This window comes from Stylophora pistillata, chromosome 13, assembly GCF_964205215.1.
Source record: "Stylophora pistillata chromosome 13, jaStyPist1.2, whole genome shotgun sequence".
Lineage (NCBI taxonomy): Eukaryota > Metazoa > Cnidaria > Anthozoa > Scleractinia > Pocilloporidae > Stylophora > Stylophora pistillata.
In genome coordinates this window covers 18529115-18556086 of record NC_142531.1, presented here as the reverse complement: position 1 = coordinate 18556086, position 26972 = coordinate 18529115, and the positions used below count along the sequence as shown (strand labels likewise).

The 26972-nt window shown below is 37.7% G+C and overlaps 4 protein-coding genes across 6 annotated transcripts in view; 2 read left to right on the top strand and 2 right to left on the bottom strand.

Annotated features, from left to right (window-relative positions):
- Positions 1-201: 201 nt before the first annotated feature.
- LOC111333019 (aspartate dehydrogenase domain-containing protein) lies at positions 202-5469 on the bottom strand. Of its 3 annotated transcripts, none has more exons than XM_088742584.1 (8): positions 5329-5469; positions 4788-4923; positions 4320-4404; positions 3723-3872; positions 2880-2985; positions 2040-2184; positions 1108-1256; positions 202-330 (listed from the first exon to the last, which is right to left on the bottom strand). In XM_088742584.1, exons 1-8 carry the CDS (start codon positions 5384-5386, stop codon positions 293-295), a joined length of 867 nt encoding a protein of 288 aa, XP_088598710.1. In that variant the 5' UTR covers positions 5387-5469; the 3' UTR covers positions 202-292. The 3 variants fall into 3 exon arrangements, with proteins under 3 accessions (XP_088598710.1, XP_088598711.1, XP_088598712.1); XM_088742585.1 differs by having other exon boundaries at positions 2064-2184; positions 5329-5468; XM_088742586.1 differs by lacking the exon at positions 202-330 and having other exon boundaries at positions 1135-1350; positions 2064-2184.
- Positions 5470-5504: 35 nt separating this feature from the next.
- LOC111333027 (dynein regulatory complex subunit 2-like) lies at positions 5505-14396 on the top strand. Its single transcript, XM_022938543.2, has 15 exons — positions 5505-5725; positions 7081-7162; positions 7709-7879; positions 8436-8520; positions 8940-9078; positions 9291-9365; positions 10034-10156; positions 10289-10366; positions 10596-10666; positions 11482-11551; positions 11640-11792; positions 12641-12691; positions 13382-13475; positions 13725-13797; positions 14173-14396. Exons 1-15 carry the CDS (start codon positions 5582-5584, stop codon positions 14258-14260), a joined length of 1497 nt encoding a protein of 498 aa, XP_022794278.2. The 5' UTR covers positions 5505-5581; the 3' UTR covers positions 14261-14396.
- Positions 14397-16584: 2188 nt separating this feature from the next.
- LOC111333009 (uncharacterized) lies at positions 16585-18657 on the top strand. The gene is made up of 2 exons (XM_022938511.2): positions 16585-16989; positions 18168-18657. Exons 1-2 carry the CDS (start codon positions 16668-16670, stop codon positions 18494-18496), a joined length of 651 nt encoding a protein of 216 aa, XP_022794246.1. The 5' UTR covers positions 16585-16667; the 3' UTR covers positions 18497-18657.
- Positions 18658-20202: 1545 nt separating this feature from the next.
- Positions 20203-26972, bottom strand: part of LOC111333013 (NADPH--cytochrome P450 reductase) — an 18896-nt gene continuing 12126 nt past the window's right edge. Inside the window, exons 10-16 of the mRNA XM_088743164.1 lie at positions 26923-26972; positions 25931-26080; positions 23400-23511; positions 22549-22701; positions 21744-21880; positions 21201-21292; positions 20203-20838 (exon numbers count right to left, since the gene is read on the bottom strand). The exon at positions 26923-26972 is cut by the window's right edge and continues 132 nt beyond it. Of these exons, the coding sequence (XP_088599290.1) occupies positions 20694-20838; positions 21201-21292; positions 21744-21880; positions 22549-22701; positions 23400-23511; positions 25931-26080; positions 26923-26972 (839 nt within the window). The 3' untranslated portion in view covers positions 20203-20693. The remainder of the gene's footprint in view (positions 20839-21200; positions 21293-21743; positions 21881-22548; positions 22702-23399; positions 23512-25930; positions 26081-26922) is intronic.

Sequence of the window (26972 nt, the reverse complement as noted above, 5' to 3'; positions counted from 1 at the left end):
TGTCCTGCCCACAATACTCTCACTCCTCATCCCAAAACTGTACCATTAAATAAAACATGCACGGCGTGGAGGCCGACATGACAATCTGGTGAGCAGCCTCTGTGACCCCTCTTTGAAAAATCCTGGCTACACCCCTGCACTAATGAGATATTGGGAGTGAAAGGGGTAAGTTCTCTATCCACTCACTTGAACACTTCTTAGTATGAGTACATACCAAAAGGCGTTTTTATTTCCATTTTGTCAAAAAAAAAAAAGAAAAATTCTTAAAAATACAATTACAGTGAAAGTTAATTCAACAAAGATGAAGTCCAGGTCCCTGACTGTGGGCTCCTGAAAAAAAAATTTGTTTGAAAATATCAGTACGAGCTAGTCTTCGCAAGGCAAAAAAATTAATATCCCAAGTAATTCAATGCCAATAATGCCAACAAGACAGTCACCATTATAATATATATCCAAATGCCAACTCTGAATTGCTTTAAGCTGTCAAATTCCTTTGCAATAGCATTAGCAATTCCCTCATCATCAAGAAGTCCAAGGGGATCATTTAATATCCTCCATTATCAATATAAAAATCTGTAAAAATTATGTCAAAGTCGCCTAGAACATTCTAAATTAGTATATCATATCCTATTTATAAATTGGTGTACGTGACAAGGTGCATGACTTTAGCATTACAAGGTAACAATGGAACATTCTGGAATGTACTAGTCTAGAACAATTTTTATTACACGACTCGGGCAGTCAGAGGGCCAATAACTAAAATCAACCAATCAAAATGCTCTATTGCCGGTCAATATTCTCTCAGTATTGGACCGGGCACTGTCCCGAATGGTCCCGAATGATACCGCACTTGTGTCCCTTTGAACTTCAGTCGTATAATAAATCTCTTATTAACCGAGCTTGCTTGGGACCGTACTGGAAGAATATCGGCCCTTGGTCTTTTTTGTATGGACCTCGCTGCGCTCGGTCTGTACTGTCAAGACCTCGGGCCGATATTCTCCCAGTACGGCCCTCGCGCTTGGTTAATAAGATATATCTCCTACACTCCTAATACCCTCTATTCTCCTGTGAAGGGCACAAACTCTTTCGACTGACATAAGATCTTACCCAGCATACTACAAAGAAACGATGCATATGTTGCACTGCCAGTGATGGCTCCAGATCCAGCAGGATTATGGCGCTCAGTCTTGACTGTGAACTGGTTTTGTTCATCACCAGGTCCAAAGACATCAACTTGCACAATATGAGCATTAAGACTAAATCGTAGAACAAAAGAAGAGGGAAGTGGATTTATAGCTATTGTACTCCTGTGTTCTTGAGGAAAGCACTTTACCCTCACAGTGTCTCTCTCTGCCCAGGAAAATAAAAAAAATTGTCAACAAAACCTGGTGACAAAAAAAAAACAAAAAAAAAAAAAAAATATATATGAACTTCATATATTCATTGTATCCAAAACCTGGTGAATTGCTGGGGGGTAACCTAGTGTTCATTGGAGGGGGGGGGGAAGAGTGATAATATTCCTGAGGATCTGATAAAGTGGGCAACTTGGCTTGAGTACTGTGTTTATTGACTTAATTTTGTTGATTGGCCATTACTTCCCCGGTCTATCCTAATTTCCACAGCAAAGAGACAATAGAAGTATGATTAGAATACTTTAAAAGATTTCAGGACAACAGTGCATTAAATTTTGAGAAAAGAAGACCTTTAGATGCAACTGCCACAATGAAATTTATGATTTTTGGAATGGGGTTGCTTTTAGGAGGAAAAACTGTAATTCTTTTCAGGCCTGGAATATGAGACAGTTGTAAAGAATATTTAGAACAAAATGATTCAACCAAACTTTCAAACAAGAACTATTTCCATAGGCCTGCAATACACAAACATTTTCATAGAGTTCGATCAACCCAACCTGAAAAATCTCAAATAATTTTTCAATGATGGCTTTATCCCTGGAAGTATTGATAATCCATCCGATCCCACATATACTTTAGTAAGGTCATTCATCCAATTAAAAAGTTAATTTGATCTTTCATTCTTACAATAAAACACTGATTACATCTTGCCTTGGATCAGCCACAACGCATCCTTGTGTCTTGTCAAATCCCAGATTGTGAGCTGCTAGTGCTGCTGCTGCCATTGTGTTCACATTGTTTGGGGCTAAAGGACAAAGTTCACGAACAGGGCCTGCAAGGAAACGGACAGAACATTTGAATAAAAATTAATGTAAAAAATTTAGATTGTAAAGATTATCCTCAAAATATTCCCTTTTCCGCCTCCCTCGCTTGCCACCAGCTCACACCTAGCAACCAATTCATTTATAGCACTGCAGGGTGCACATTTCTTCACCCCCCACAAAGATTTGAGACAAGTGGGGAGACATTTCCCTGCCTCTGTCACTAATTATCAGTGCTTGACCTCTTGCTGAACTCTTGCTGGCTTGCATTACTCAAGGTGTCATACTTCCCTTTGGGCAAAGAAATGCTTGTTCTAAAACACTTATAATGATGGCCTCACAAGTTACCAATTTTTTACACCCATCTTCCAATAAATGGGCTAATTAAGCCTTTCAGGGTTACTCTTTGAAAACAAATGTTATCTAAAATGAAAAAAGAGAAAAAGACTCTATGCAATTATTCATACTCTCCACGAATCTTTGATTTTATAACGGAAGCACCAGAGACAAGAATGCACTAACTTCTTAACATTTTGAGAAATATTTATGTCCTTTGATTGTCTTAATTGGGATTCAATCAGAAAGCCAAAAAATCATGCCTCTAATTTGAAAAAAAACAAAAAAATAGCTGTATTTGAGATGACTGCTAGACAGTGTCTAATCAGTTTGGGTAATATGATATTTATACACATTTTTTAAAACCTACCATCATATAGTACAACAGGTTCTGTGTTCACCAGCTCATTCCTTGACTTGAGGGGCTCATTCAATTTAAAACAAGATGGGTGCTTTTTCATTGTTACTTTCAGTCCCTGAAATAGCAATTAAAATTTACTAGTATATGCGTAGTAAATGTAATCATAAAAAATAAATAAATAACTATAGATTTCTTAAAGAAACATTTTTTACTTACAGCTCCAAACAATAGATAGCAAGAGAGAAATTGAAGAATTTTTTCTTTTTTTCACAATCCCTATTCTTATGCATTCTTTATTCTTATTTACAAAAAGATAAAAACAAGGGAGCCAGCATGAACTAACATAAAATATTAAGCAAACTGCTTCAAGTATAGGAAAACACAGGTGGCCAAGTTGCAATCTGTCTTAATTTTGCACCTGATTTCTTGAAATCTGGCAAAAGTTTTCTATACCAATCAAAGAGTATTGTGAAGTAAAACCAAAGTAATCCTTGATGTCGACACCAAACTTAGTAATTGCTTTATTAAGTCTGAGGAGTCTAAGATGTTCTCCACAGAGAACTGTATTTCTGGCTGCTTGGCTCCTCTTTCATTTTCAATGTAGAGGAGTGATGCTTTATTTTACTTCACCCTTTACCCCCCTAAGAGTGATCAGCTTCATATTTCTCCTTACAATATCACCCTTACATCAAATGTAAAGGTCATGAGAGTAAAAGAAAATGATCACCAATTCAAGATAATGCGATTGCCGATGACGTTCTCCTTGTCGGTACCATAGGAAAAATAAAGAGAACAGTATTGATAATATGAATATTAATGTTAGAGTGTAAAAAGTATTATGTCAATAAACACCTTCAAAGTCCCAATATCTGCCATTTTCTTGATATCAGCACCACCCCAAAGAGCACCACTAGGTATATAAATCCCATAGCTACCACTGGAAGCCTTCCATCTCAAACGCTTTTCAACATCTGAGTTTGCCAGAGCAGTTGGAGAACCTATCTAAAAATAAACAAATAGAATTAAAATACTTAATATTTAGTTCCAACAAAATACACATCTAATATTGGACTGTCTAACTTTCCTTAATTTCTTGCTGCTTAACCTTCTTATTGGTAATTCTCCTAACTGTCTGCCATATGATTCTTAGGATGTTAGTTGGGAGAATTTGGTATTGGAACAAATAATAATCCCCAAGTTAATATTTTTCCTTATTCTCATGACCTGTCTGCTTTATTTTGTATTGATATTGTAAGGAGAAATTCTGTCTTAGTCATTTACAGGGTTAAATAGCTCGAGCTCTTATGTCTGCTGGAAAAATATTAGAGAGAGCCAAAAAAAATTCTTGGTACAGTGTGGAGTATTAAATCAGTGCCACATTAAGAGACAAAACACCATAATTAGAGATGGCAACTGATAAAATAAAACATAAAAATATTAGTTCTATACCATATAATCAGCAACATCAAGGAATGATTCACCAAACTCTACTGTTATTGAAGGATGTGCCACCTCGACAATCAAATCAGGAGTCCTGCACAACCAGAATGCCAATAAAAGTATTTAAATGAAAATGTGTACCAGGATCTGATGTATGTCAGATAAAAATCATTAGAAGAATTTGATTAATGAAAAACTGCTTGAGCATCAAATTAACAAAATCTGATAAATCTTTAACCTCAAGCTATGTCCCTTAGTGTTCTCCAGCAAGATGAAAATGTCTATCTGATAACTTTGAGTATTCTTATCACCTGTTTGTTAGATAATGTATGGATATTTGAGGGAAAATTTACATGTTAATCACTTCTGGGAGGTAATGGGTTAAAACAAGATTCTGTACTGTTTAGGTGTATAATTTATACTTTTCTGAGGGATTTTCCCTTTCTAAACAACACAATTCATTTTTAGGAAAGATACCGTTTTTCAATTGACGATAAATCATCCAGAATATAGCGATCATCTACTTTGTTCCTGAGAGCTTCAGAAGTTCTGTTCCACACAAAACTGAGCTCAAGATCATTTCTCTTTAATATTTCCTCCACTAAATATTTTCCTACCAGAGAAAAAAATTGGAAAATATGTGTGTGTTGATTAATTACTCAACAAGGAAAACACTTCACTTAAAAGCTGTCTAAAAGAGACTTGCACATGGTATGGTTCTACTGCATAGATCTGAGCTACAAATTTCATAGCTAGTTCTGTGCACAGTTAAGCAGAGTGCTCCACTGATCGTGATCTGGTGAGGCTGAGATATCTCATATGTGAAGCAAACTACAAAAAAAGAGTTGCTAAAGATAAGCCTATTAGTTCGAAATTTGTGGGTGTATTTTTCAGCCTAAATTAATTACATTGTAGTTAATGAAGCTCGTGGTGCCTTTGAAATTAACTGGTTTTAAATATCAGTTAAGTTCTAATGGTGATGAAATAGGTAGGATATGTTAACTATCCTACTACCTACCTATGTGTCCATATCCTACGATACCAACTCGTCTTTTCTTCTTATTGGTACAATTCATACTTTTTAAAAAATATTATTTTATATGTGATGCTCTCTCTTTTGCATTCTGAAGTATGCTCTACGGTAACATATATGAAGTACCCATACGTCCCCAAGCAACGGTGATCAATCTCTCTCTCTCTCTCTCTCTCTCTCTCGAGTCAGCCATCATATTGCACCGCTTTTCTTGTTTTCGATATATTCCTGAGGAAAAATGCCTCCCAAGAAAAAGAAATCAGGCAAAAAGAAACTTGCTAAGATGACTGAGGAAGAGAGGCTTCTATATATGGAGCAGAAAAGATTGGCAGAAGAAGAAATGAAGAAGAAAAAGGAGGACATGTTGACACAATTTTTGAAGGTACGTTGCACAAATTGTACCTTGTTTTTTAGCATTAAACCTGTGTATAAGCTCGCAAAAATCAGAGAGAAATACATGACAAATATCTCATTTATTGTAATGGATTGAAGCAGTTGTAAATTAAATTATTAGAGATAGTAACCAGGGCTCGACATTAACGGTAGCCAACTTAATTAAGTCACAGACTAGTAGAAATTCAGTTTTGGCTTGTGGTTTTCGATTTACTCTTGCCTGTTTGGCTAGTAAACAAACTGAAATTGTCGTAACATCTAGGTTGTCTCTAGCCACTTGGCTAGTAAGTTGAAAAGTTAGTGTCAGGTTCACTGGATATCATGCAGCAAACTCCAACCTTACAAATTGCTAATAACACCTTTATTTAGACACGATAATGTTTAAAGCTAAACAGCTTGTGGGTTTGCGTATAATTCTCAATAAACTCTAAATTAAATAAATTTAAATGACGATGGTTTTTGAGGAGAGGGGAAAACTGGAGTACCTGGAGAAAAACCTCTTGGAGCAGAGTAGAGAACCAACAAACTCAATTCACTTATGATGCCGGGTCCGGGAATCGAACCGGGAACACATTGGCGAGTGCTCTCACCACTACACCAACCCTACTTCCCAAAAACCATACCGATCTTTTAAATATGTATTTTGCAGAAGTTTTAGAAACTTTAGAGGAGTTTATATTATTTTCTCACACTGTTACTCAGCATGGGAGCATGCATCACTGAATTAAAATGTATATTACTCTTTATGACCAATAAGATTCCATGCAATTTTAACTTGCTGCCTCTTATGAAAAGGGTTTTACCCCCTCCCCCCACCCCACCCTTCCACTTTCTTCTTTTGAATCTAGCACTGAGATTGGTATATCAGTTCACAGGAACTCATCATGGAAACCTCAGTTACTACCACAGACAATAGTCCTTGTCTTGACTACTCTGAAAACCATTACTTCTGAATTGAAATAAGTTACTTTTAATTGAGAGATAATTTGGTCTCATCAACTACAGTGGAACCCCGATACAACGATCCTTGATATAACGATATTCCCGGTACAACGATAAATATGCTATTAGTCCCAGCAAAAGTTACAGTAAATTGTATGGGACAGAACCCTGTCTCGATATAAAAATAACTCGATACAACGATCTAATTTCACTGCTCCCTTGGTATATCGTTATATTGGGGCTCCACTGTATGACCCTAACCACGAACAAGTTCCACAATTATTCTATTCACTCTCATGAAGGGTTAACGCTCAAAATGTCAGCTTTAGCAACTCTTTACAATGGCCAATTTACACTTATCAATTTTGTCAGTTATTGAAATTTTTATTATTGTTATCCTAGGATAAACTGATTAAGGAAGAAAAGAGCACAAAATTTAATTTGAACAAACTACAAAACCAGTGGAGGGTTATCATGAGAGAAGGTATGAATTATAGTCATTAAAATATTAATTGAGAATGGTACGGTAACAATTAACTTTCTGATGATCAGGATCTGAGTGAACAATTACATTTATTTATTAACAATTATTCAGTGAGCATGCATTGAATATGAGAAGAAGCCTGTAGGGCCGAGTTGGCTATAATCATTTCATATCCAACAGGCATGAGTGGAATGATTTTGTTTATTAATAACAGTACTACATGGCTAAGTGGAGGTTTGATGCCTGCCTGAAACATCCAGGAGCTTCCACTATTAGCAGCCAGCTCCTAAATGAAAACTTCTCCTATGGCTGGCAAATCCTGGCAACCTAGCCATGAGCCCCCACACAGGAAAGGAAAACAGACACCCACCACACTGAACAAACAGTTGGAAAGATAGATGGAATGGGTGGGAAAAGCTGCCTGGACGATGAGCTGCCACTCCTGACAAAGCTACTAACCCTAAATAAAGATGTCTGTGAATGTATGATTTAAATTATCATTGACAACTTTATAAAGTGTTTGTTATTTTATCATTTCTTTTTCAGCCAAATCACAGGAATTGAAAAAGGATATAGAGATACTGAGTCAGACTTTTGAACGAGTGATAGATAGAAAAGAAGCAATAATCAAGTCTTTAGTTAAAGATATTGAAGAAGCTGAGGAACAATACCAAATGGCCCTCAGAAGTCACTTGCAAAATGTTGATAGACTTATAGGTATGTAATTCAATTGTAAGATTTAACAACTTGAAGGTAGTTTTCAATTAGTAGTCTAAAGTAACCAGTGTTCTCCCTTATTTTGAGTCTGAGAAGTTATATGAAATAAATTTTCAAACCGGTAGAGCAACAACCTTTTACCTGCAGTAAGTTTAACTGGTCACTGTCCAAAAGGGAGAGTACTGAGTAATCCAGGATTTCATTGGTTTTGGTTGACATGAATTTTCCTCTCAGATTGGCTCAGAAACTTTGTGCCTCCTTCTCAATCAATCAGGTGTAAATTAAACTAAAACCAAACATGACTTGGTATCTCACATTTTCCCATGCTTCAGGCAGTTTGCTTGTTTTCACCTTGAGCTCACATTGGCCTCTTGAGATATTTTAGCTTTAATTGACTATTGCTACTAAACTTTGGTTCGGATTTTACCTCACAGATCTGAAAAACACTCAAGTAGTTCTGTGAAGGGGATGTGCTTTTAAAAAGTAGTACACAAAATTGCCCATTATGATTTGTATAACCAACATTTAGTAACTATTATCAATTTTCTACATGTAGACTTGCAACAGAGAAGATTAGAAGAAGCTCAGGCTGAGTATGATCAAGAACAAGAGATCCTTAAAAAAGAATTTGATACAGAAAGGTGAGTTAATCAAGAAATGATGACTGGTGGTAAGGATTCCAACTAGCTTGCTTACAACTGTTTCCGCGTGTGGTGTACTACTTGCACCAAAGTATGAGGAGATTTGTAGACAAGACAATCCTTCCTGAAGAGAGTGACATTTTACTCTGCAACATAACGGTCTACTGATTTTTCACTTTTCTTACACACACGCCACACGGTATGAATCTATTTTGTAAACAAGCACTGCATATAATTATAATGACCACACAAAAGAAGGTACATCAAGGGAATGACCTTATTAATATGCAAAAGGCATGTTACAAAAACCAACACATTCAACTATTTACCACTCCTATTTACAATGGAGCTTTTTTCATTTTGTGTTTTTTACAATAACTAGTTCATAAATACACACTGCTCAATTTGTTATACTTCAGAATGAAGATCGTAAGCCAACAGAGAAAGGAGATGCATGACATTCAGGACATCATGTTTGCAATGGAGGAAGAGTGGAATGAACTGGAGAATGATGCTAAGCAAGATTTTCAAAGTCTTAGAGATGAAATAAAAAACAAAGTAATTCATTGTGCACTGTTAAGTACCTGTTTACATGTTGGCATACCCTAGCATATTTTTCATTTAGTTCATAAATCAGTTATTCCTTTGATGTACACAGTGTACCACTATTAATACATATTTTTGTGGATAACATTATTAAGCATACTCTACTGCTACATTTGTTTGAAGTAATTTAAAAGTAATGTATAATACTGGTCTTGATTTGCTAGAACCTAGAGGAGAAGCATGCTCTGAGAATACAACTGGAAGGGACAGTTGAGGATTTATGGAGACAATTTCAACAGGCAAGTTTTTATCAAGTTATTTTATCTTACCTTAAGTACAAATGATTTATCAATGTTAAGAAAACTTATTGTTTATCATCATCATCATCATCATCTTTATTTGCCTTATTTTAACAATTAAAAAATAGTTAATTACAGCGATAACAGGTAGAAGGCAAGGAGACTCAAGAAGCCACCAGGCTTATGGGAGAGCCACCTCACTTAGAATAATAAATTAAGTAAAGAAAAAGTGCTGCAAATGTGCGGCTTGGCCAATTCAGTGATTATTTAAGTAAAAACTCTTTCAATTTCGCTTTAAAGCTAAGAAAGTTTGATGAACGAGTGACTGAAATAGAGAGTTCCAAATTTTAGGACCTTGGTAGAGAATTATATTCATTTTGTAACTAGTTTGAAGTCTGTTGATGTTTTTCATTGTTGCTTTCTTAACTGTAACCTGGTTATGAAACTTCTTTTTTTTTTTTTTTTTTGAATAATAGCACAGAGCTCAAGCAAAGTTAGCCTCTCTCCATTTAGAGTACTTCATCGCTCTTTGTTTCCCCTTGCATATACTTACCTTGTTCTCCAAAAAAAACAAAACAAAAAAAAAACAAGAAAACATGGATGTTGACATGTTATTTTTTTTGTAAACTGCTTGTATATAGAGCTAATGTGAGCTTTTTGTTTTAAAGGCACTCAAGACTTACAATGAAACAACAGAGGAGAGAAAATTGGCTTTTGAAAATCTCAAAGCTAAAGATGAGAAGAGTTCTTATGAAATCGAAACCCAAATGAGAAAACTGCAAAGAATACAGGTGATTGATAACATATGTATCTTGTGTTAATTTTAGCTAGATGTCTGCATGCTTAAATATTCCACTCTAATTTCCACAAAATTAGCACATTTCCACAAATTATACACTTCAAAACTGACATTTGCCTTTCAGGACAACATTTCACAGCTTAAAAGTAAAATGGCAACAAATGCTAAAGAATGTGACGAAAGGAACAGACTCATAAAAGAGGTGAGTCCAAAAAAAGAGCTTTGGGTAGCTCATTTACCAGTTATCACTTAATTTTAGGGGATAATTTTTTTTCCATTTTTGCAATAAACAGAAACTGCTCTGCACTGCTCGGTGGATCAACTTGATAACAAAATTAAATGTTGCAGTTCATCTATCAATACCTACCAACAAGAATGTCGATATTGAAACCTTGAATTAATATGTTGTAACAATTCTCATCTTTTCCAAGCAAAGAGAGGTGGTTGCTACTCAATTCCATGAACTCAAAGCAGAAATGAACAAAATGAGGGATTCAGAAAGGTTTGTATTCTTGTCAGTGTATGCAAGTAAGTTAAAAGTGGTGCTTGGCATAAATAAGGAGTCAAGTGTTTACAAGAATCATGTGAATGCAACCGTGATATTGGCAGTTTGGCTAAGAATCAAACAATGAAAATACTCTAGGTCACACCTTTGCTGTCCTTCTTTTAGGCTTACTCACCTTTGATTTAAAAGAGCACCCCAAACAACTGGCCAATTTCACGGGCAATGTCAATATGAGCCCTAGGTATGGGTTGAGCGACACTCTGATCTCAGTATATTCTCCATAATGTTCTCCAAGGTCATTTACTTTATTCTCGTGACTTCAATGTTTGATTCAAGGGTTATATTGCAGGGACTGCACCGGGGGGTGGGGCTGGGGGGGGGCCTCAGCCCCCCACTTTTTTGGCTGATTAAATCATTATTTTTTTTTACTTAGAAGTTAGTCTATTCGTTTAAATTTGGTCAAACGCGAAGGCCAGTTGCTATTCGTTGTTTTATAAGAATTAAAAATTAACTTCACTTTTGGCAGTTTTAGATCCATTTCTAGCCATTTCAGAAGACTTTAATTTCAAATTTTCCTGGGGAAGCATGACCCTGGACCCCCCTAGTTTGCTCACGCTAACGCATTCGCATTAACCCCCCCCCCCCCCGCACTTAAAAATGCACTCCACGGGCCCTGTATTGTAAGGGGAAAGTCGGTGCTAGTCAAAACTTTTGGATCAAAGGGTTTAAGGGTGAGATCATGATGTATATATGTAAGCTTGGCCAAAAGTTGGTGGTTGAGTTCTGCTACTCGTGTCCTGTTTTTCCTGTAGATCACGTTTGACCCAGCTGACACTTCAAAGCAATGCAGCCATAAAAGAACTTACAAAGACCAAAGAAAGGGTAAATACTTACGTTCTTCTGGTCAATACCCGATAATTTGAACATTTACCTGTTTAGAATACACACTAAATCTTCATGAAATTTCTAGGGTGAATTTATCTTAAAGCTGGCTGAAATGTGTAGGAAACTGGAAACAGAAGCAGAGAAGGTCTTACCATTTTATGTGTCGTCACTATTACCTGAAGAAGAAGATGACGTGGCTGCTGCCATGCAGGAAGCACCCTCTGAACCACTAGCGGAGGTGATAAAATACGCAGTCCCATAGCCCATTGCAGAAATGTGAGAGGACTGGGAAAGAGTGTGGTTGTTTTCCGTTTGTTTGAAAAACTAAGATATTAAAATGAAAGATCAACTAAATTTGAGAGTCTTAAACAAGAACAGAAGTATTTAGAGGAGGAAAATGGCAAAATGAAAGCTCTTCAAATATCACCTAAAATAGAGAGTTTGTATGGATTGGGTAGACAAGGTAGAAACTTTTAAGGGTTTGTATTGAATTTTTGCAACTTTTGCAAGGCTCCGCTTTGGACACTTTTCCGCTGAAAACTCTCAAACTTGACTGGGTAGCTTTACATTCAGTAACATTTCAGTTGAAATGTTTAGATTTTCAATGTAATCGATATAAGAAACTCGTCTCATTCCTCTCACGTTTCTGCAATGGGCTATTGATCAAGTGTTGCAAAACAAAACGTAGGATGCAGCTTAGGACTATGGCCAATCAGAAGAAAGAACAAAAAGTAAACACGAGCAGACGACCTGATGCGCAGGAAAAGCTAGTGACCAAGTCGCGATAGCTTTTATTTTTGCATCCGATTGGTTGAGATAGTGGCGCGAGATTTTTTAGGCCAATCACAGAGCAGAGTGTAGCAAAACCAATGTAAATCTAGATTACTTTCTAATAAGTTGGTTCAAATTTGTCGTGTGCTTTTTCAATCAGCGATCTTACATAATGTGAAAATGCCATGAGACCAAAACTGAGGCACACGAGCCACTGGGGATTGTCACCGTTGTTTTTCATTAAATAATAGCAGAGTAAAACTAGATGTCTCTCTTCTGTTTAACGTCTAACTCTATTGAATGATTCTTTATCAGATTCTACACGAGTATTCTGCATTAGAGAACTTTTGGAAGAGGTACAACAAGGTGAGAAATTGATCTTTTGCCCAACAATTTTTTTAACACCATAAAAAGCCCCAGGCTTAAACTAAAAAGTCAAGCACAATACAGATTGCTTTTTATTGAGATTCGTTGAAACAAAACGAAAGCTATCTCCACAGCTGATCATAGCAAGAGGGAATGATAGAGCGACAGCCAATCAGAAGAAAAGAAGATACCTTTAAGAGCCAATAAGAATTCAAATGATAAACAACTAATAGGCCATTTTACAGTTGTGCACTTAGTTGCCAAGCCTTTGATTTGGAGTGAGGATGAAGGTGACCTTGTCATGAGAGAGACCTGTATTTAGTTAGCATGATAACAAAGTGATTTACATTTGAAAGGCAGCAAGGTTTGTATCATAACAAGGTCACCCTCAGCCTCACTCCCATTCAAAGGCTTGGCAACCAAGCACACAACTGTAAAATGGACTATTGTCTTAAAAACGCTGGAAAACCAGGCCGACCATGTCATTACCAAGTCGAGATTGGTTTAGTTTTATTTCTGACTGTTTTACGAAGATGGTGCAAATTTTCTAGATCGGTCACTGTGGAGAAAATGAAAACCAATGCAATCCCAGATTACTTTGGAAATAATTGAGAATTGCACTTATGTTTGAAATTAGAGGTTGAATTTGTTGCGATATAAGTTACTTATCACCAGTCTTGTTATTTTAAGGTTCTACTTGACAAGTTAGCTCTTGATAAAGAGAAGCACACCCTTCTCCAAGAAAATCAGCAACTCAGGGCCGTCCTCAAACAGTACCTAGATGGTGAGTGTTTGAGTTTGTTTGCAGTCCAAGTTAGCCTCATTTTAGAAAGCTCTGATTTTGCGCTTACTTCCTGAGTGGTCAAGAACAAGCTGGTTCCTACGCAATCCTATTATGTACTAAATGTTGTCAGTGAACTCTTAATATTTTATCCTGTTGGCCGAGTTTACGAGTCAGAAGTCTATTCCTATCTTCGTATGATCATGGATCATGGTTCGTGTATAGATATGGACGTTTTGCCTTTATTTTCAGGAATTTCCGTGAACGACGAGATACTTAGTCAATACAACCCGCTGTTTATTGTCAATAGCAAAACCAACGTTAGGTATGTTTTTGTTTTTGTTTTTGTTTTTGTTTTTTGTTTTTGTTTTTTGTTTTTGTTTTTGTTTTTGTGTGTGTGTGTGAAAACTTAAGAAAAAAAGTATTTTGATGAATGTTTTCGACTTAAGCCAAAGTAATCCCAAGGGTCAATCACATTAAAGGAAAATATGGCAAGCAGCCAATGAGAACTCAGGTATGAAGCGCGGGAAACCTTAGTGATCAAGTGTCGGCTGGTTTTAGATTTGCATCTGATTGGTTAAGAGGGTGGTGCGATTTTTTCTACCAATATGGGACAGAGGAAAGCATAACCAAAAAATCCCGGGTTACTTTCGACACAACTTTAAAAATTGCACTAATGCATCTCCGTTCTGTTTTACAGGCTGGCTATACCGATCTCCGATCCCCGCATCAAAAGATCAGGCCCTACTGTGGTGGAAGCGGCCCATGTCGTTAAGCATTCCATGTAAATCTTCATGAAAATTTTCAGCACCAAGCACTGTAAAAATGTAAAAAGTATTATATCTTCCTTAACGATTTCCAAGCTCCTTGGAAATCGTCTGACTGTATGTTGTTTGTGGTTAAATAAAACTGTTTTCGCTCTTATCAGGAAGTTCTAGCCTCATTCCAAGTCGGGAAATAAGAAACGGAGAATGAAGTCGGAAGAGGCAAATGTTAAATTAAATGAGAGATGTCGACAAATTTCTACGGTCCTCGACACGTGAAATCCGTCCCCTTCAGATCTTACATACCCTAAGCGTAACATAGGCATGCTACAAAGGCAAGATTATTTTGGCTCAATGTCAGTATCCACACCTATCCCTCCCCTCCCCAACCCAACAACAGCCAACTGATAGTAAGTTGACATTGACGTTCAGTTGGGGGAGGGGTACGTGCGCAGTGGCTCAGATACTAACATTGATCCCGATTTTTTGGATGGGTGGGTTGGGGTGGGCCACTGTGTAACGGACGTTTTCATTTTTGTAAAAAAAAGAAAGGCATTAACTTTCAAAGCATTGCTAATAAAAAATCTCGTTACTTCACTATGAAAGAGAGCGAAAATCTCTTCAAATTCAACTGAAATAACCTCGGACAAAAGGTACCGGTATTTTGTGGCCCATAGCTGAACTCTGTAATTTTTATTCGTAGAACCATGACAGAAATAACTTAACCTGCAATCGTACCACGCCTACCACGGTTCTTTTAAAGAAGAGCAAAGGATCGTATTTCAAAAGCTTTCACCAGAGCCCAACTACGTGGGCTCTTAAAATTGGTTTTTGCCCCTCTGATCCCGGTTATTCGAAGGTTGGATAACGCCAGCGACTGAGTAAATCTCTATCCGATGGATAGCGCAGTATGTTTTGCCATCGATTATCCACTGGATAGTGATTTATCCATATAGTGTTATCCTCATATACAACTGGGCTCTTCCCTTTGTTGTCTGCGCGTGAAATATGTGATAAAATGCAGGTTGTTTACGCGGAATTGACCCGTAATGGAATAAGGTCCAAGGAAGCTAAAAGCGAATTTGATCGTAATAAACTTTAAAGCGCATGAGGATTGAGTTGAAAATTGACTAGCAGTACCATTTTGGGCCCTGTTATCTTTTTTTTTTCCGTAGGGTAGGTTTATACTGTAAAAGTAAGGCTGTTTATTGAAAAAATGGACCGTTTTCTGGAGAAAAGCCTAATTTAAAGTGACCTGCATTAGGAAAGTAGTGTTTAAACCTATAAATGCATTTGCAAAGAAGCGGGTACTTGGGGTGGCAGTCGAGGTACAGAGTAAATATTAACTTACTGATCTTTTTCGAACTTTGCCAAGAAGGGGGTAATCACGAAGCCAAATAAACAATAGGCTGTGCGTGACATGCACGAAGCGCTGCCATTGCTTTTGTAGTAGCGTTGTCACCCAACAAGCATCAAATGATCTTGATTTTAAAAAACGGAGAAAAAAACGTTTTCTTCGATCGTTGGCACCTATATTTTTGCATTTATATACACAAAACATGACAAATCTCAATGCTACATTTCGAATGGTGGTATCAATAAACCATTTGTTCTAATCTGATTGGTACGAGTAACATACCAGGCGCAATCCGCATCTGACTGGTTCAAACAACACACCCTGTGCAATTAGCGCGAGTAGCATACCCGGCGTAATCTAACTGGTGCAATGAAACTGATTACCCAGCGCAAAGTGATTGGTACGTGTAATATACCCGGCGCAATCTTATTGGAGCGGACTGCATACGCTGCGCAGTCTGTCTTATGCGAGCACCACACCCGGAGCAGTCTAATTGGAGGGAACGTCATACCCGGTGCAATCTGATAGGCGCGAGCAGTGTAATTGGCGCAATGTTTGCAGGCTATCTGATCACCTGGTGTATGTGCCAGCAGCATACCCGGCGCAAGCTGATTGGTGCTAGCAGCATACACGGCGCAATCTGATTGGTATGAGCAACATACGCTAATGAATCTTATCAGTGGCAGTATTACCGCTTTCGACGACTGAATTGTGGTTGCTGTTTACTTTATTTGTTTTTTTGTTGGTTGGTTGTTTTTTTTTTTTTTTTTTTCAAAAATTGGTTCCTGTGGGGTGGGAAATCATAGGAGGTACTCCGGAAGGTAGTTTTGAATATACCTAAAGATAGATGTACACGAGGGAAAAAAACGCGAAACTGGAAGGTCATCCAGATCACCCTCACGTCTAAAAGCATTTACTTTTACCCGCTAAAGTAGCTAGGGGTCCAGGGGCCACGGACTCAGCCAAGTCTTGGCTAAGGGGACTGGGACCAAAGGGTACAAAACTGGAAGTTTTGAAATTATTTCCACATATCATTGTCATCAGTGTGTGAGTCTCAATCAAAACCCTCTCGTAATGTGGTTCACGGAATGGATGAACCTGCTGGTGCTGCTTGCTTTTTTCTCCACGCTGTGCTGTGGGGAAGAGGAAGGAGTGACGATCGAAGTTGTCTACAAACCAGAAGGATGCACTCGTAAAACAAAGGATGGTGACCTTCTAGCAATGGACTACACAGGCCGCCTTGAGAAAGATGGTTCAGTGTTTGACTCCAGTCACAAACGCCAACAAACCTTTGATTTCACCATGGGGAAAGGCCAGGTTATCCAAGGTTGGGAGGAAGGACTCAAGGATATGTGTGTTGGGGAGAAAAGAAAACTTAGGGTTCCAGCACATCTAGGTAAGTGTTGACGCGAATTTGTTATCCACCTCTGTAGGTATTTGTCAAATTGTGTCCGATCATAACTATCGAAAGAACTTTATATTTCGACAAAAGTAATATTTCTCTGTAAGCATTATTTTGCCGGTGCTTGGAATGATCTATCTCAACAGAAATTTCAAAAAATTCTAGAACGCACAAAGCTGCCCTTGTTATAAATTATGCAAACAGCCCACGAATGCTTTTAATTACGCTACCCTTTTCAAAGATGTTTGCAAACATTTGGCGAGATGGGGATGAGTGAGCACAGCACCATTATCAATCTACTTTCTTACAGTGAAGATAATTTATTTCAAGACAGTAATCAGCAAACGTTTTCAGAAAGCAGATTGCTCAAAATTTCCACGTGTACTTTTTCAATTTAACAGATCACATTTCGACTATGTCACATAAGCTTCAAAGACACTATTGTTACTACACTGTCTTTTTGTGTACCATGTGACACAACTCATCCCTTAAAATCCGATGATCTTATAAGTAATTCTTCCTTCTACTTACCATTTATTTGAAGGTATTAGTGTGGAGAATTTGTCAATCAGAGGGTCTCTATCTAAATTAAATGTCATCAAATGCTAGAGCACATAAACAGTTAACATGAATATTGATAATAAAGAAAGAATTGTATTGCTTCCTTCATGTTGGAGGCAGATTTTTTTAACTTTCATATTTCTTAGTCAAATCAATTATAGAAAACTGACAAACCTCAAAGGACTAGGATATATCATACTCCTCTTAGCCTACGTAGTGGCCCTAGAGGGAGGGGGGAAGGGGGAGCAAAGCGGAGCGAGGCTTGGGGAAGGGATAGGAGGGCAAGCAGAGCAAGGCTTGGGGAGAGGATAGGGTTAGGGTTCCTCTCTCCGCTTGGCTCCTCACCCCCTTCCTCTAGGGCCGCTACGCAGGCTATACTCCTCTCAAATAGATGTTGTAATTTTCAGGGAGGGGGGAAGGGTTGTTAGTACACATCTTCAAACAATGAATTATTCCACTAATTTTTTCCTTGTTCATGTTTAAAGAGGTTGAAAGTTGCAGCTTTTCGCTTCAAACTGTACAGTGGTCGGGTTCATTTTGTATCAAATAAATAACCACATAAATCATTGGAATATTCACGTGCTGATGTGAATTTATTTTCTACTACACAGGCTATGGAGACCGAGGAGCTGGTGATGTGATACCTCCAGGGGCCAATCTGCTGTTTGATGTTGAACTAAAAGAAATAAAAAATGATGGAGAGGTAGAGTCTGAGGCTTACCCTAATGTGTTTAACATGATTGATGCAGACAAGAATAAGGAACTTAGCATAGAAGAAGTAAAACAGTATCTGAAGGAACAGAATGGTTATCCAAATGAGGATGAGAACCAACATGAAACCATTGTATCAGAAATATTTGAGCACGAAGACAAGGATAAAGATGGTGTTATTTCCCATGAAGAATTTAGTGGCCCAAAACAGGATCATGTGGAACTATAGGCAAAATATTTTTTTACATTACAGTAAGCTGACCTTCTGTTATAACCAGTTCGAGAAGGCTCTGCCAATCATTGTCTACTGGAATACATGAAAAATTTAGTTTTTTCTTTCAGTTTTGAAGTATTGCTAAGATATATGAATAAAATGGGTCATTATTTTGATTGTTTTGCACCTTACAAATAATTTTTAAAATGACTTTGCTCAGAGGAGTTGACCCTTTCCCTTCCAAGAGTGACCACAACATAATACCCCCCAACAATTTCAGTGTAACATCAAGCTATTTGAGATCTTAGGATTCAAAGGTTTATTGTAACCAATCGGGTGTTAATTCACAGGTGCTTTTTGCAAGTAATAATCAGAATTTTGGGTCTGTTGAACAAAACAAATTACGTACAAGAAAAAAAAAAAGAGTTTGGAATTTTATTCAAACAAACTTCATCCTCTACTTTCTTAGATTGCAGTTTATTCAGTTATATTCAATTAGCCACCTCACCACAACATTACTTTCTCACCAGATCACCGTGCATGGACTTTCTTTTGTGATATAAATTAAATATATCTTATTAACCAAGCGCAAGGGCTGTACTGGGAGAATATTGGCCCGAGGTCTTGACAGTACGGACCGAGTGCCGATATTCCTCCAGTACGGTCCCGAGCAAGCTTGGTTAATAAGAGATTTATTATACGATTGAAGTTCAAAGGGACAAAAGTGCGGTATCATTCAGGACCATTCGGGACAGTGCCCAGTCCAATACTGAGAGAATATTGATCAGCAATAGAGCATTTTGATAGGCTGATTTTAGTTATTGGCCCTCTGACTGCCCGAGTTGTGTAATAAATAGATATTATCACTGACTCACCATCAAATTGCAACACTTCAGGTGACAAATTGGCCTAACAGTTCATGTAAACTTTCTATCAACACAGTGATTCAGTCAATTTTGAAGTCATCTTAAAAAGATGCCTACTATGCAAATTTTCAGGCTCAAAGTTCTCTTAGACCTTTACAAATATTTCACTGAGAAACATACTTCACCTCTTCTAGTCAAGCTCTGATGATTTGTATATTTTTTTTAATTTTTCTGAGCTTTCAAACTGCAGTAAAATCTGTCCTTTTCGCATGCAACTTTCTATCCTGGTTTAATCATCCTAATTTATTCTATTCCTCATGAATATAGGTAACTGATAGGTAACTGACTTAATGGTACTTTTGTAAAAAGTATTACTGGAAAATTTCAGGAGAGCAAACACTTCTTCCTTTAAGAAAGAGTGCTGGATTCTCAAGATTTCAAAAGGACATGAAATTTTGACCTTCACAGGTATTCATCAGAAAAATTGCATGAAGGCAAAAAGAAACAAGATCTCTAGATTTCTTGAGTTATCACAAATGGCACTGTCAATTCTACCAGATAAACTGCTAATAGGAAATTCAACCTTAACCCTCACACTCACAAGATCTCATTCACTAATTCTCCTTACTGTCAGCCAAACAATTCTTATGATGTTAGTTTGGAGAATTTTGCATTGGATCAACCAATAATCCCCTGGTTGATATTTTACTTTATTCTCATCACTTGTCTGCTTGATATTCTCTTGATATTGTAAGGAGAAATTCTGACTTGGTCACTCACGAGTTTTCTTTCTTTCTTGTGGCAAGAATTTCTTTCGTTACTTGAAGCTCAGATCAATCTGTCACACACCCTCCATAGGTGTAAATATGAGTTATTTCTTATATTATTCTTGAATAGTATGCAAACCTGCATGTGCCTCATATCTAGACCAACAAATGAATAATTTAGGTTGACCCTTTACACCTTATTATCTGTACACATAATCTCCATACTGTTCTCTATACATTTCTTAAGGGCCTGACAAGAAGAATTCGTTCAACAATCAAGAGCTTCTTCAGTTGATGATCATTTCCTTTATTCTCAGGACCTCAATTTTTTATTTAGGAGTAATATTGTACAGAGAAACTACATGCTTCTCACTCTTATAATTAGGGGTTAAAGGGCTAGCATACTCAGAAAGTGCTCTTGGAATGTCAATCCAATTTCTAAAAACAAATTCCTACTTGTTTCAAATCTACTAAAATATACCTATATATTTTAAAAAAAAATACACATATGATGTTTATCCCTCTGCGTCAGTAACATAGTCATACATGCCATGATGCAGTGGGGTTGTTATCTACAATTTAGCTCCAAACATCAACCGAGTATCTTCCCTTAGCACTGAGTTTCTTCACATAATCAGCTGCCTCATTTTCAGACATGCCACCATTTTCCTTGACAATTGTCAACAGTATGTTGTGCACATCACGTGCCATGTTACGAGCATCACTAAAATAAAGAAGTCAAATAGTTGGACTGTTGATCACATACTTTTTCTTCAAATTACCTTTTTTCAATTATAACCACACAAAGAGTATTATTTACAATACTTACATTAACTACTTTAAGGATACTTACACAGAATTACAGTGTACAGGGTATCTAGAGGGAAAATCTAATATGTATGAAACCAGACTCATTTCCTTAAGTTTTAGTACTTTGCTAAGCACTGTACTTTTGAGTTCCTTTCAAACAATTACTCGCTTGATTACTGGCATCTAAGAGTGTTTTTAGTCTGATCTGCTGATTTTCTATTTTATGTTGAGTTGCTTCTCCTCAAACTGCTATGACTTTACAAAAAAGTTCCTTACCCACAAACATAGATGTGGCCTCCACTGTTTAATATGTTCCAAATATTCTCCTTATTTTCTGTCATTTGATTGGTAACATAGACTTTCTTCTCCTGAAAATAAAAAAAAAGACAAAGTTAAAAAAAAAAAAACCATTAAACCTAACAGCTGTCCTTTACTGCACCCACCATATGAGAATATGCAACCAGTCTAGTTCTTTACCCTTAGTGCGACTAACAACTAATTTACCCTTGTAACATCACCCCTGAGTCAAACATCAAGTTGTGAGAATATCTAGGAAATGGTCACCAACTAAAGAAGCTCTGATTGTTAAGAAAATTCTCCTTGTCAGCACCTCAGGAAATGTATAGAGAACAGTATGGAGAATATGCATACTTATGTTAGGGTGTAAAGGGTTAATGTACTGCATGTCTCTGCGGGAGGGAGAATATGCATACTGATATTATGGTGAAGAGGGTTAAATACCTATAGATAATGAGTTTGAGTGGGGCCAATTAGCTTGATTCACATCAGACAATAGACGGCACCATGATAAGACCTTACCTGGTCTCTGGAAAAGGCCACATGCAATTTTGAAATGGTACCATCTTGTGTATATGATGAAAGCTCATCCTCATAGATGTAGTCTTCACTTTTCTTGCGGCAGCCAAAGAACAACTCCATGTCACCAATTTTTTTTCCTGGAGAGAAAAGGTTGCCACTTCCTATGATAACAAAGTCTTAGGATGGACATTTCTAGTTAACCCCTTAACTCCCAGGAGTGATCAACATGTAACTTCTCCCTATAATATCCATACATTATCCAGCAAACAGGTAATGAGAATTCTCAAACTTATCAGTTAGAACTTATCTTGATCCAATACCGAATTCTTGTAACTAATTTACAAGGAAATGTGTAGCAGTTAGAGAGGGGAATAAACTATCACATCTTGGGAGTTAGAGAGCTAATTGTTCAATATGATCAGTTGAATTTTTTTTTAATTGATAGTTCCCAAGATAAACCATTCAGCAACTGCAAAACATAGATTTTATCCTTGCAGCTGTCATGACAAGAGTATAGGAAAGTATATCACATTACTCAAACAAAACAAAAAAATTGATACAGCTAATGTTATTGTCTGCCAGTTTAGAAACATGTCTCCTTGAACATTTCTGACCAGATGAAAACTAGCAGTCTATGCTTCCAGAAACCTTAATCATAAACAGTCACTCCAGCCATCATCAAAGGTCACGCTGACCCTTTCACCCACAGCCCTAACCAGATGGTAGGTGTTCATTAATCTTTCTTCAAGTTTCTTAAAGCTGATTCTGCATGTTCCTGTTGAGCATAAAGCAACAAGTTACTGACCATTTTGTTTCTGCACATGTCTGTCCTGTATAAATCCTCTGAATGGAGCAAAACCAGTTCCAGGGCCCACCATAACAACCGGGGTCACTGATTTGAATGGTAGACGAAACTGTGTTTTCCGAACAAAGATAGGCACACAAGCATTTTCAAGCTCTGTAAATTAAATAACAAATTTTGACTGTAAGGATAGAGTAAATGGTATCAGATTGGGGGAGAGAGATGTTTCTCAGAAACTTTTCAACAATAAGATATTTGAAAGGTATTAAATGTTAAATAAATAAATAAATAAATAATTTTAAATCGCGATGGACATTCCACTGGGTGGCTCTCTTGTCCACTGTTTCCAGACTGAATTGGAATTTGGAATGTTAGCACGTTCTGGTAAATCATTTAGGTTCAGGAAAAGATTTGAAGTAGCCTGGTCCTACTGAAAACAAAATTTAGTCAATAGCTAAAAAAGATGTGATGATCTTGATGATGGATCTATAACACCTGGGAGATAGTCAATGAGAGTGCTAGAGTAAAGGCTGATAGTTTCTAAAGAAACTGTTTGGGGCCGCGTCAGTGGGGGTAACGAAACAATTTGGATATGTCAACAAAGTTGAAATGGTAAATTGGCCACCGTAACGATTACAAAAGCTGACGTTTCAAGCGTTAGCCCTTTGTCGGAGCGAAATGCTCGAAACATCAGCTTTTGTAATCATTACGGTGGGCAATTTACCATTTCAACTTTGTTGATATATCCAATTTATAGAGTGCTAGAGTGTTTTGCACCTTTTTCAACCTTACACCTTTTCAGCATTTCTCACAAGTAGACTTAAATCCATTAAATATGGTTTATTTTACATTACCCTGAGGCTTCTTGGTGGCAAGCCAGTTAGTAGCAACACCTTTCTGTACTCGACCAGAGGATGTGTTCCACCTTACAAGTACGGCAGTGATGTGAATGGAGGTGGGATACATCTAGAAGAAAATTAACATGCAAACTTTGCAGGTTACCCCAAGTCCTCAATTGCGACAGCAAGTTGTTCTTACTTATAAAGATTGTCTGCTACATACAATTAAGCCAACACTACTTTCTTAAGGTTAGAGGAAACACTCCCAAGCCATAGGTCATATAGGGCGAAAAGGTCAAGCCAAGTGGCCCATCCAGGCAGTGTTTATCCCATTTTCTGTTACCTCCAGGCATTTCAGCTTTCCCTGACAATTCACCTGTCCTCGTTTATTCTCTTGGGTGGAGGGAGGCACTGTGAGAATAATAGGGACCTTAAGCAACCACAACAGCAACGGCAACGAGCACGTGGAAAAACAAGAGATCTAATTGGCAGAACAATAGCTCAGCACGTGCGTTTTGAAACTTTCTACATTTCTTAGCTGTCCTATGCAAAACAACAACGTGAAATTGCCAAAATTTGCGTCATCTGCGAACCAAAACCATGATGGCTAATTAATTTAATTTCCATTTGGAACTCAACGCTACTTCTATACGTCATGCTGAAGTTGAGTTGTGGTGCCGTATGAGACAGTGAGCTCATGCAGCCATTTTTGAAAGTCTGACTAAGAGTAGAAATTCATTTTTTAATGGAAGTCTTCCTTGGCATTGCCATCCTGACTGCTTAAGGTCCCCAACGTGTCTTTCCAAAGAACACAACACACAACGCACAGCTACATGACAAATCCAAATCTCTAGATCCAGAGTCCAGTCCAGTCTGTTAACCATCCAGCCACAGTATCTGTACAGCCATGTAATATGCACACTCATGAAAATTTTGACCTTGATGTGTCTTATGTTCATGACAAACATACAGACTTGTCAAGTGAAGCATTAACATTCTTATATAATTATATATATATATATATATATATATATATAACTGCAGAATATATATATATATATATATATATATATATATATAATATATATATATATAGCTCTTTGGCATACAAAGCTTTGCTTTCATGTCCAAATTGAGCACTCTATCTAGGATGAGTCATTGCTCTGCAATTGCGCATGCTCGCTAGTGTACTCTAGTTTGAGCACTCTGGCATGGCTTAGACGATACCACAAAGGTTGGATCGTTTGGGGTGACCATATTGGTTCACCTCCATCCTAGCATTAGCACTGCACTGATGAGGCCCAGAAGGCCGAAACAGTACTGTCTGCAGTTAGATATAGCTCTTTGGCATACAAAGCTTTGCTTTCATGTCCAAATTGAGCACTCTATCTAGGATGAGTCATTACTCTGCAATTGCGCATGCTCGCTAGTGTACTCTAGTTTGAGCACTCTGGCATGGCTTAGACGATACCACAAAGGTTGGATCGTTTGGGGTGACCATATTGGTTCACCTCCATCCTAGCATTAGCACTGCACTGATGAGGCCCAGAAGGCCGAAACAGTACTGTCTGCAGTTAGATATAGCTCTTTGGCATACAAAGCTTTGCTTTCATGTCCAAATTGAGCACTCTATCTAGGATGAGTCATTGCTCTGCAATTGCGCATGCTCGCTAGTGTACTCTAGTTTGAGCACTCTGGCATGGCTTAGACGATACCACAAAGGTTGGATCGTTTGGGGTGACCATATTGGTTCACCTCCATCCTAGCATTAGCACTGCACTGATGAGGCCCAGAAGGCCGAAACAGTACTGTCTGCAGTTAGATATAGCTCTTTGGCATACAAAGCTTTGCTTTCATGTCCAAATTGAGCACTCTATCTAGGATGAGTCATTGCTCTGCAATTGCGCATGCTCGCTAGTGTACTCTAGTTCGAGCACTCTGGCATGGCTTAGACGATACCACAAAGGTTGGATCGTTTGGGGTGACCATATTGGTTCACCTCCATCCTAGCATTAGCACTGCACTGATGAGGCCCAGAAGGCCAAAACAGTACTGTCTGCAGTTAGATATAGCTCTTTGGCATACAAAGCTTTGCTTTCATGTCCAAATTGAGCACTCTATCTAGGATGAGTCATTGCTCTGCAATTGCGCATGCTCGCTAGTGTACTCTAGTTCGAGCACTCTGGCATGGCTTAGACGATACCACAAAGGTTGGATCGTTTGGGGTGACCATATTGGTTCACCTCCATCCTAGCATTAGCACTGCACTGATGAGGCCCAGAAGGCCGAAACAGTACTGTCTGCAGTTAGTTATATATATATATATATATATATATATATATATATAAATTATATATATAAATAAAATTTAATGTTGATGTAATGAAATAATACCAAGACCCCTAACTGAAGAATTAAAAAGTATTTCAAATGATCTGACAAAAAGGCTAATGCTTGAAATGTCAGCTTTGGAAACTCTGTCTGGTGGCCAGTTTACTTTATCAACTCAGCTGATAAAACCAATTCAAATTCTTGGTAGTTTTTACCTTAGGTGAGGATGATATAGAGTAATAACGGCACTGCAATCGAGGTAAAAGCTCCAACAAGTGATCCAGAGGTGGCTTTAAAGAGGAGAGATCTTCTAAGACAGCAACAACATGCCGATGTGGAGTAAGAACCCAGTCTTGATATTGTTTCTAGTGAGAAATGAACATTTTTCAAATTATACCTTTTAACCCTTAAAGTCCCTGCAATGTTTTATACCTAAATTCCCATGATTGTAATATCCATACATTAGCTAGCAAACAGGTAATGAGAATACTCAAACTTGTCCAGTGGTTTCAAAACAAGCTGGCAACTGCCGGAGTTCCGCCAGCTACTTGATAGTATGTTGCCGGCTACTGTGGTCATAACAGTCTGCTTGTGACAAACAATCTCGGCGTTATCACAGCCGCCTACTTTTCCAGAGTCGGCCATCCACTTCAAAACATTTTGAAACCTCTGCTTGTCAGGCAGAAGTTTTTATCTTGATCTAACACCAAATTCTGGTAAATAATTTACAAGGAATGTGTAGCAGTTAGAGGGGAGAATTAGCAATCAGATCTTGGTAGTTAAAGGGTTAAGCAATACATGCCAGATTTCTTCCTTACTTATCTTTATTCACAATGAGTTAAGGCTGAGTTCATGTAAGAATGGAGGTGTGGGTACAACCCAGTCAAATAGGGAATGAGTCATCCTTACAACCTCATAACCCTTTGATCCCCAAGAGTGACCTGTATCTAATTTCTCCTTACAATATCACCCCCTGAAACACATTAGGGTCATGAGAATAAAGAAAATGATCACCAACTACAAAAGATCTCGATTGTTAAACAAATTCTCTTTGTCAGCACCTTGGAAAATGTATATAAAACACATATGGAGAATATGCATACTTGCATAGAAGTGTAAACAGTTAACACAATGCATCTCTCTGTGCAAGGGATTACATTCTAAATGATCAAAATTCATTTGACACTGCAGGGAAAAGAAAACCCACCTTTGCCTCCTCTGTTGTATCTGTAATGTTCGTGAGAAACTCCTTGTGTT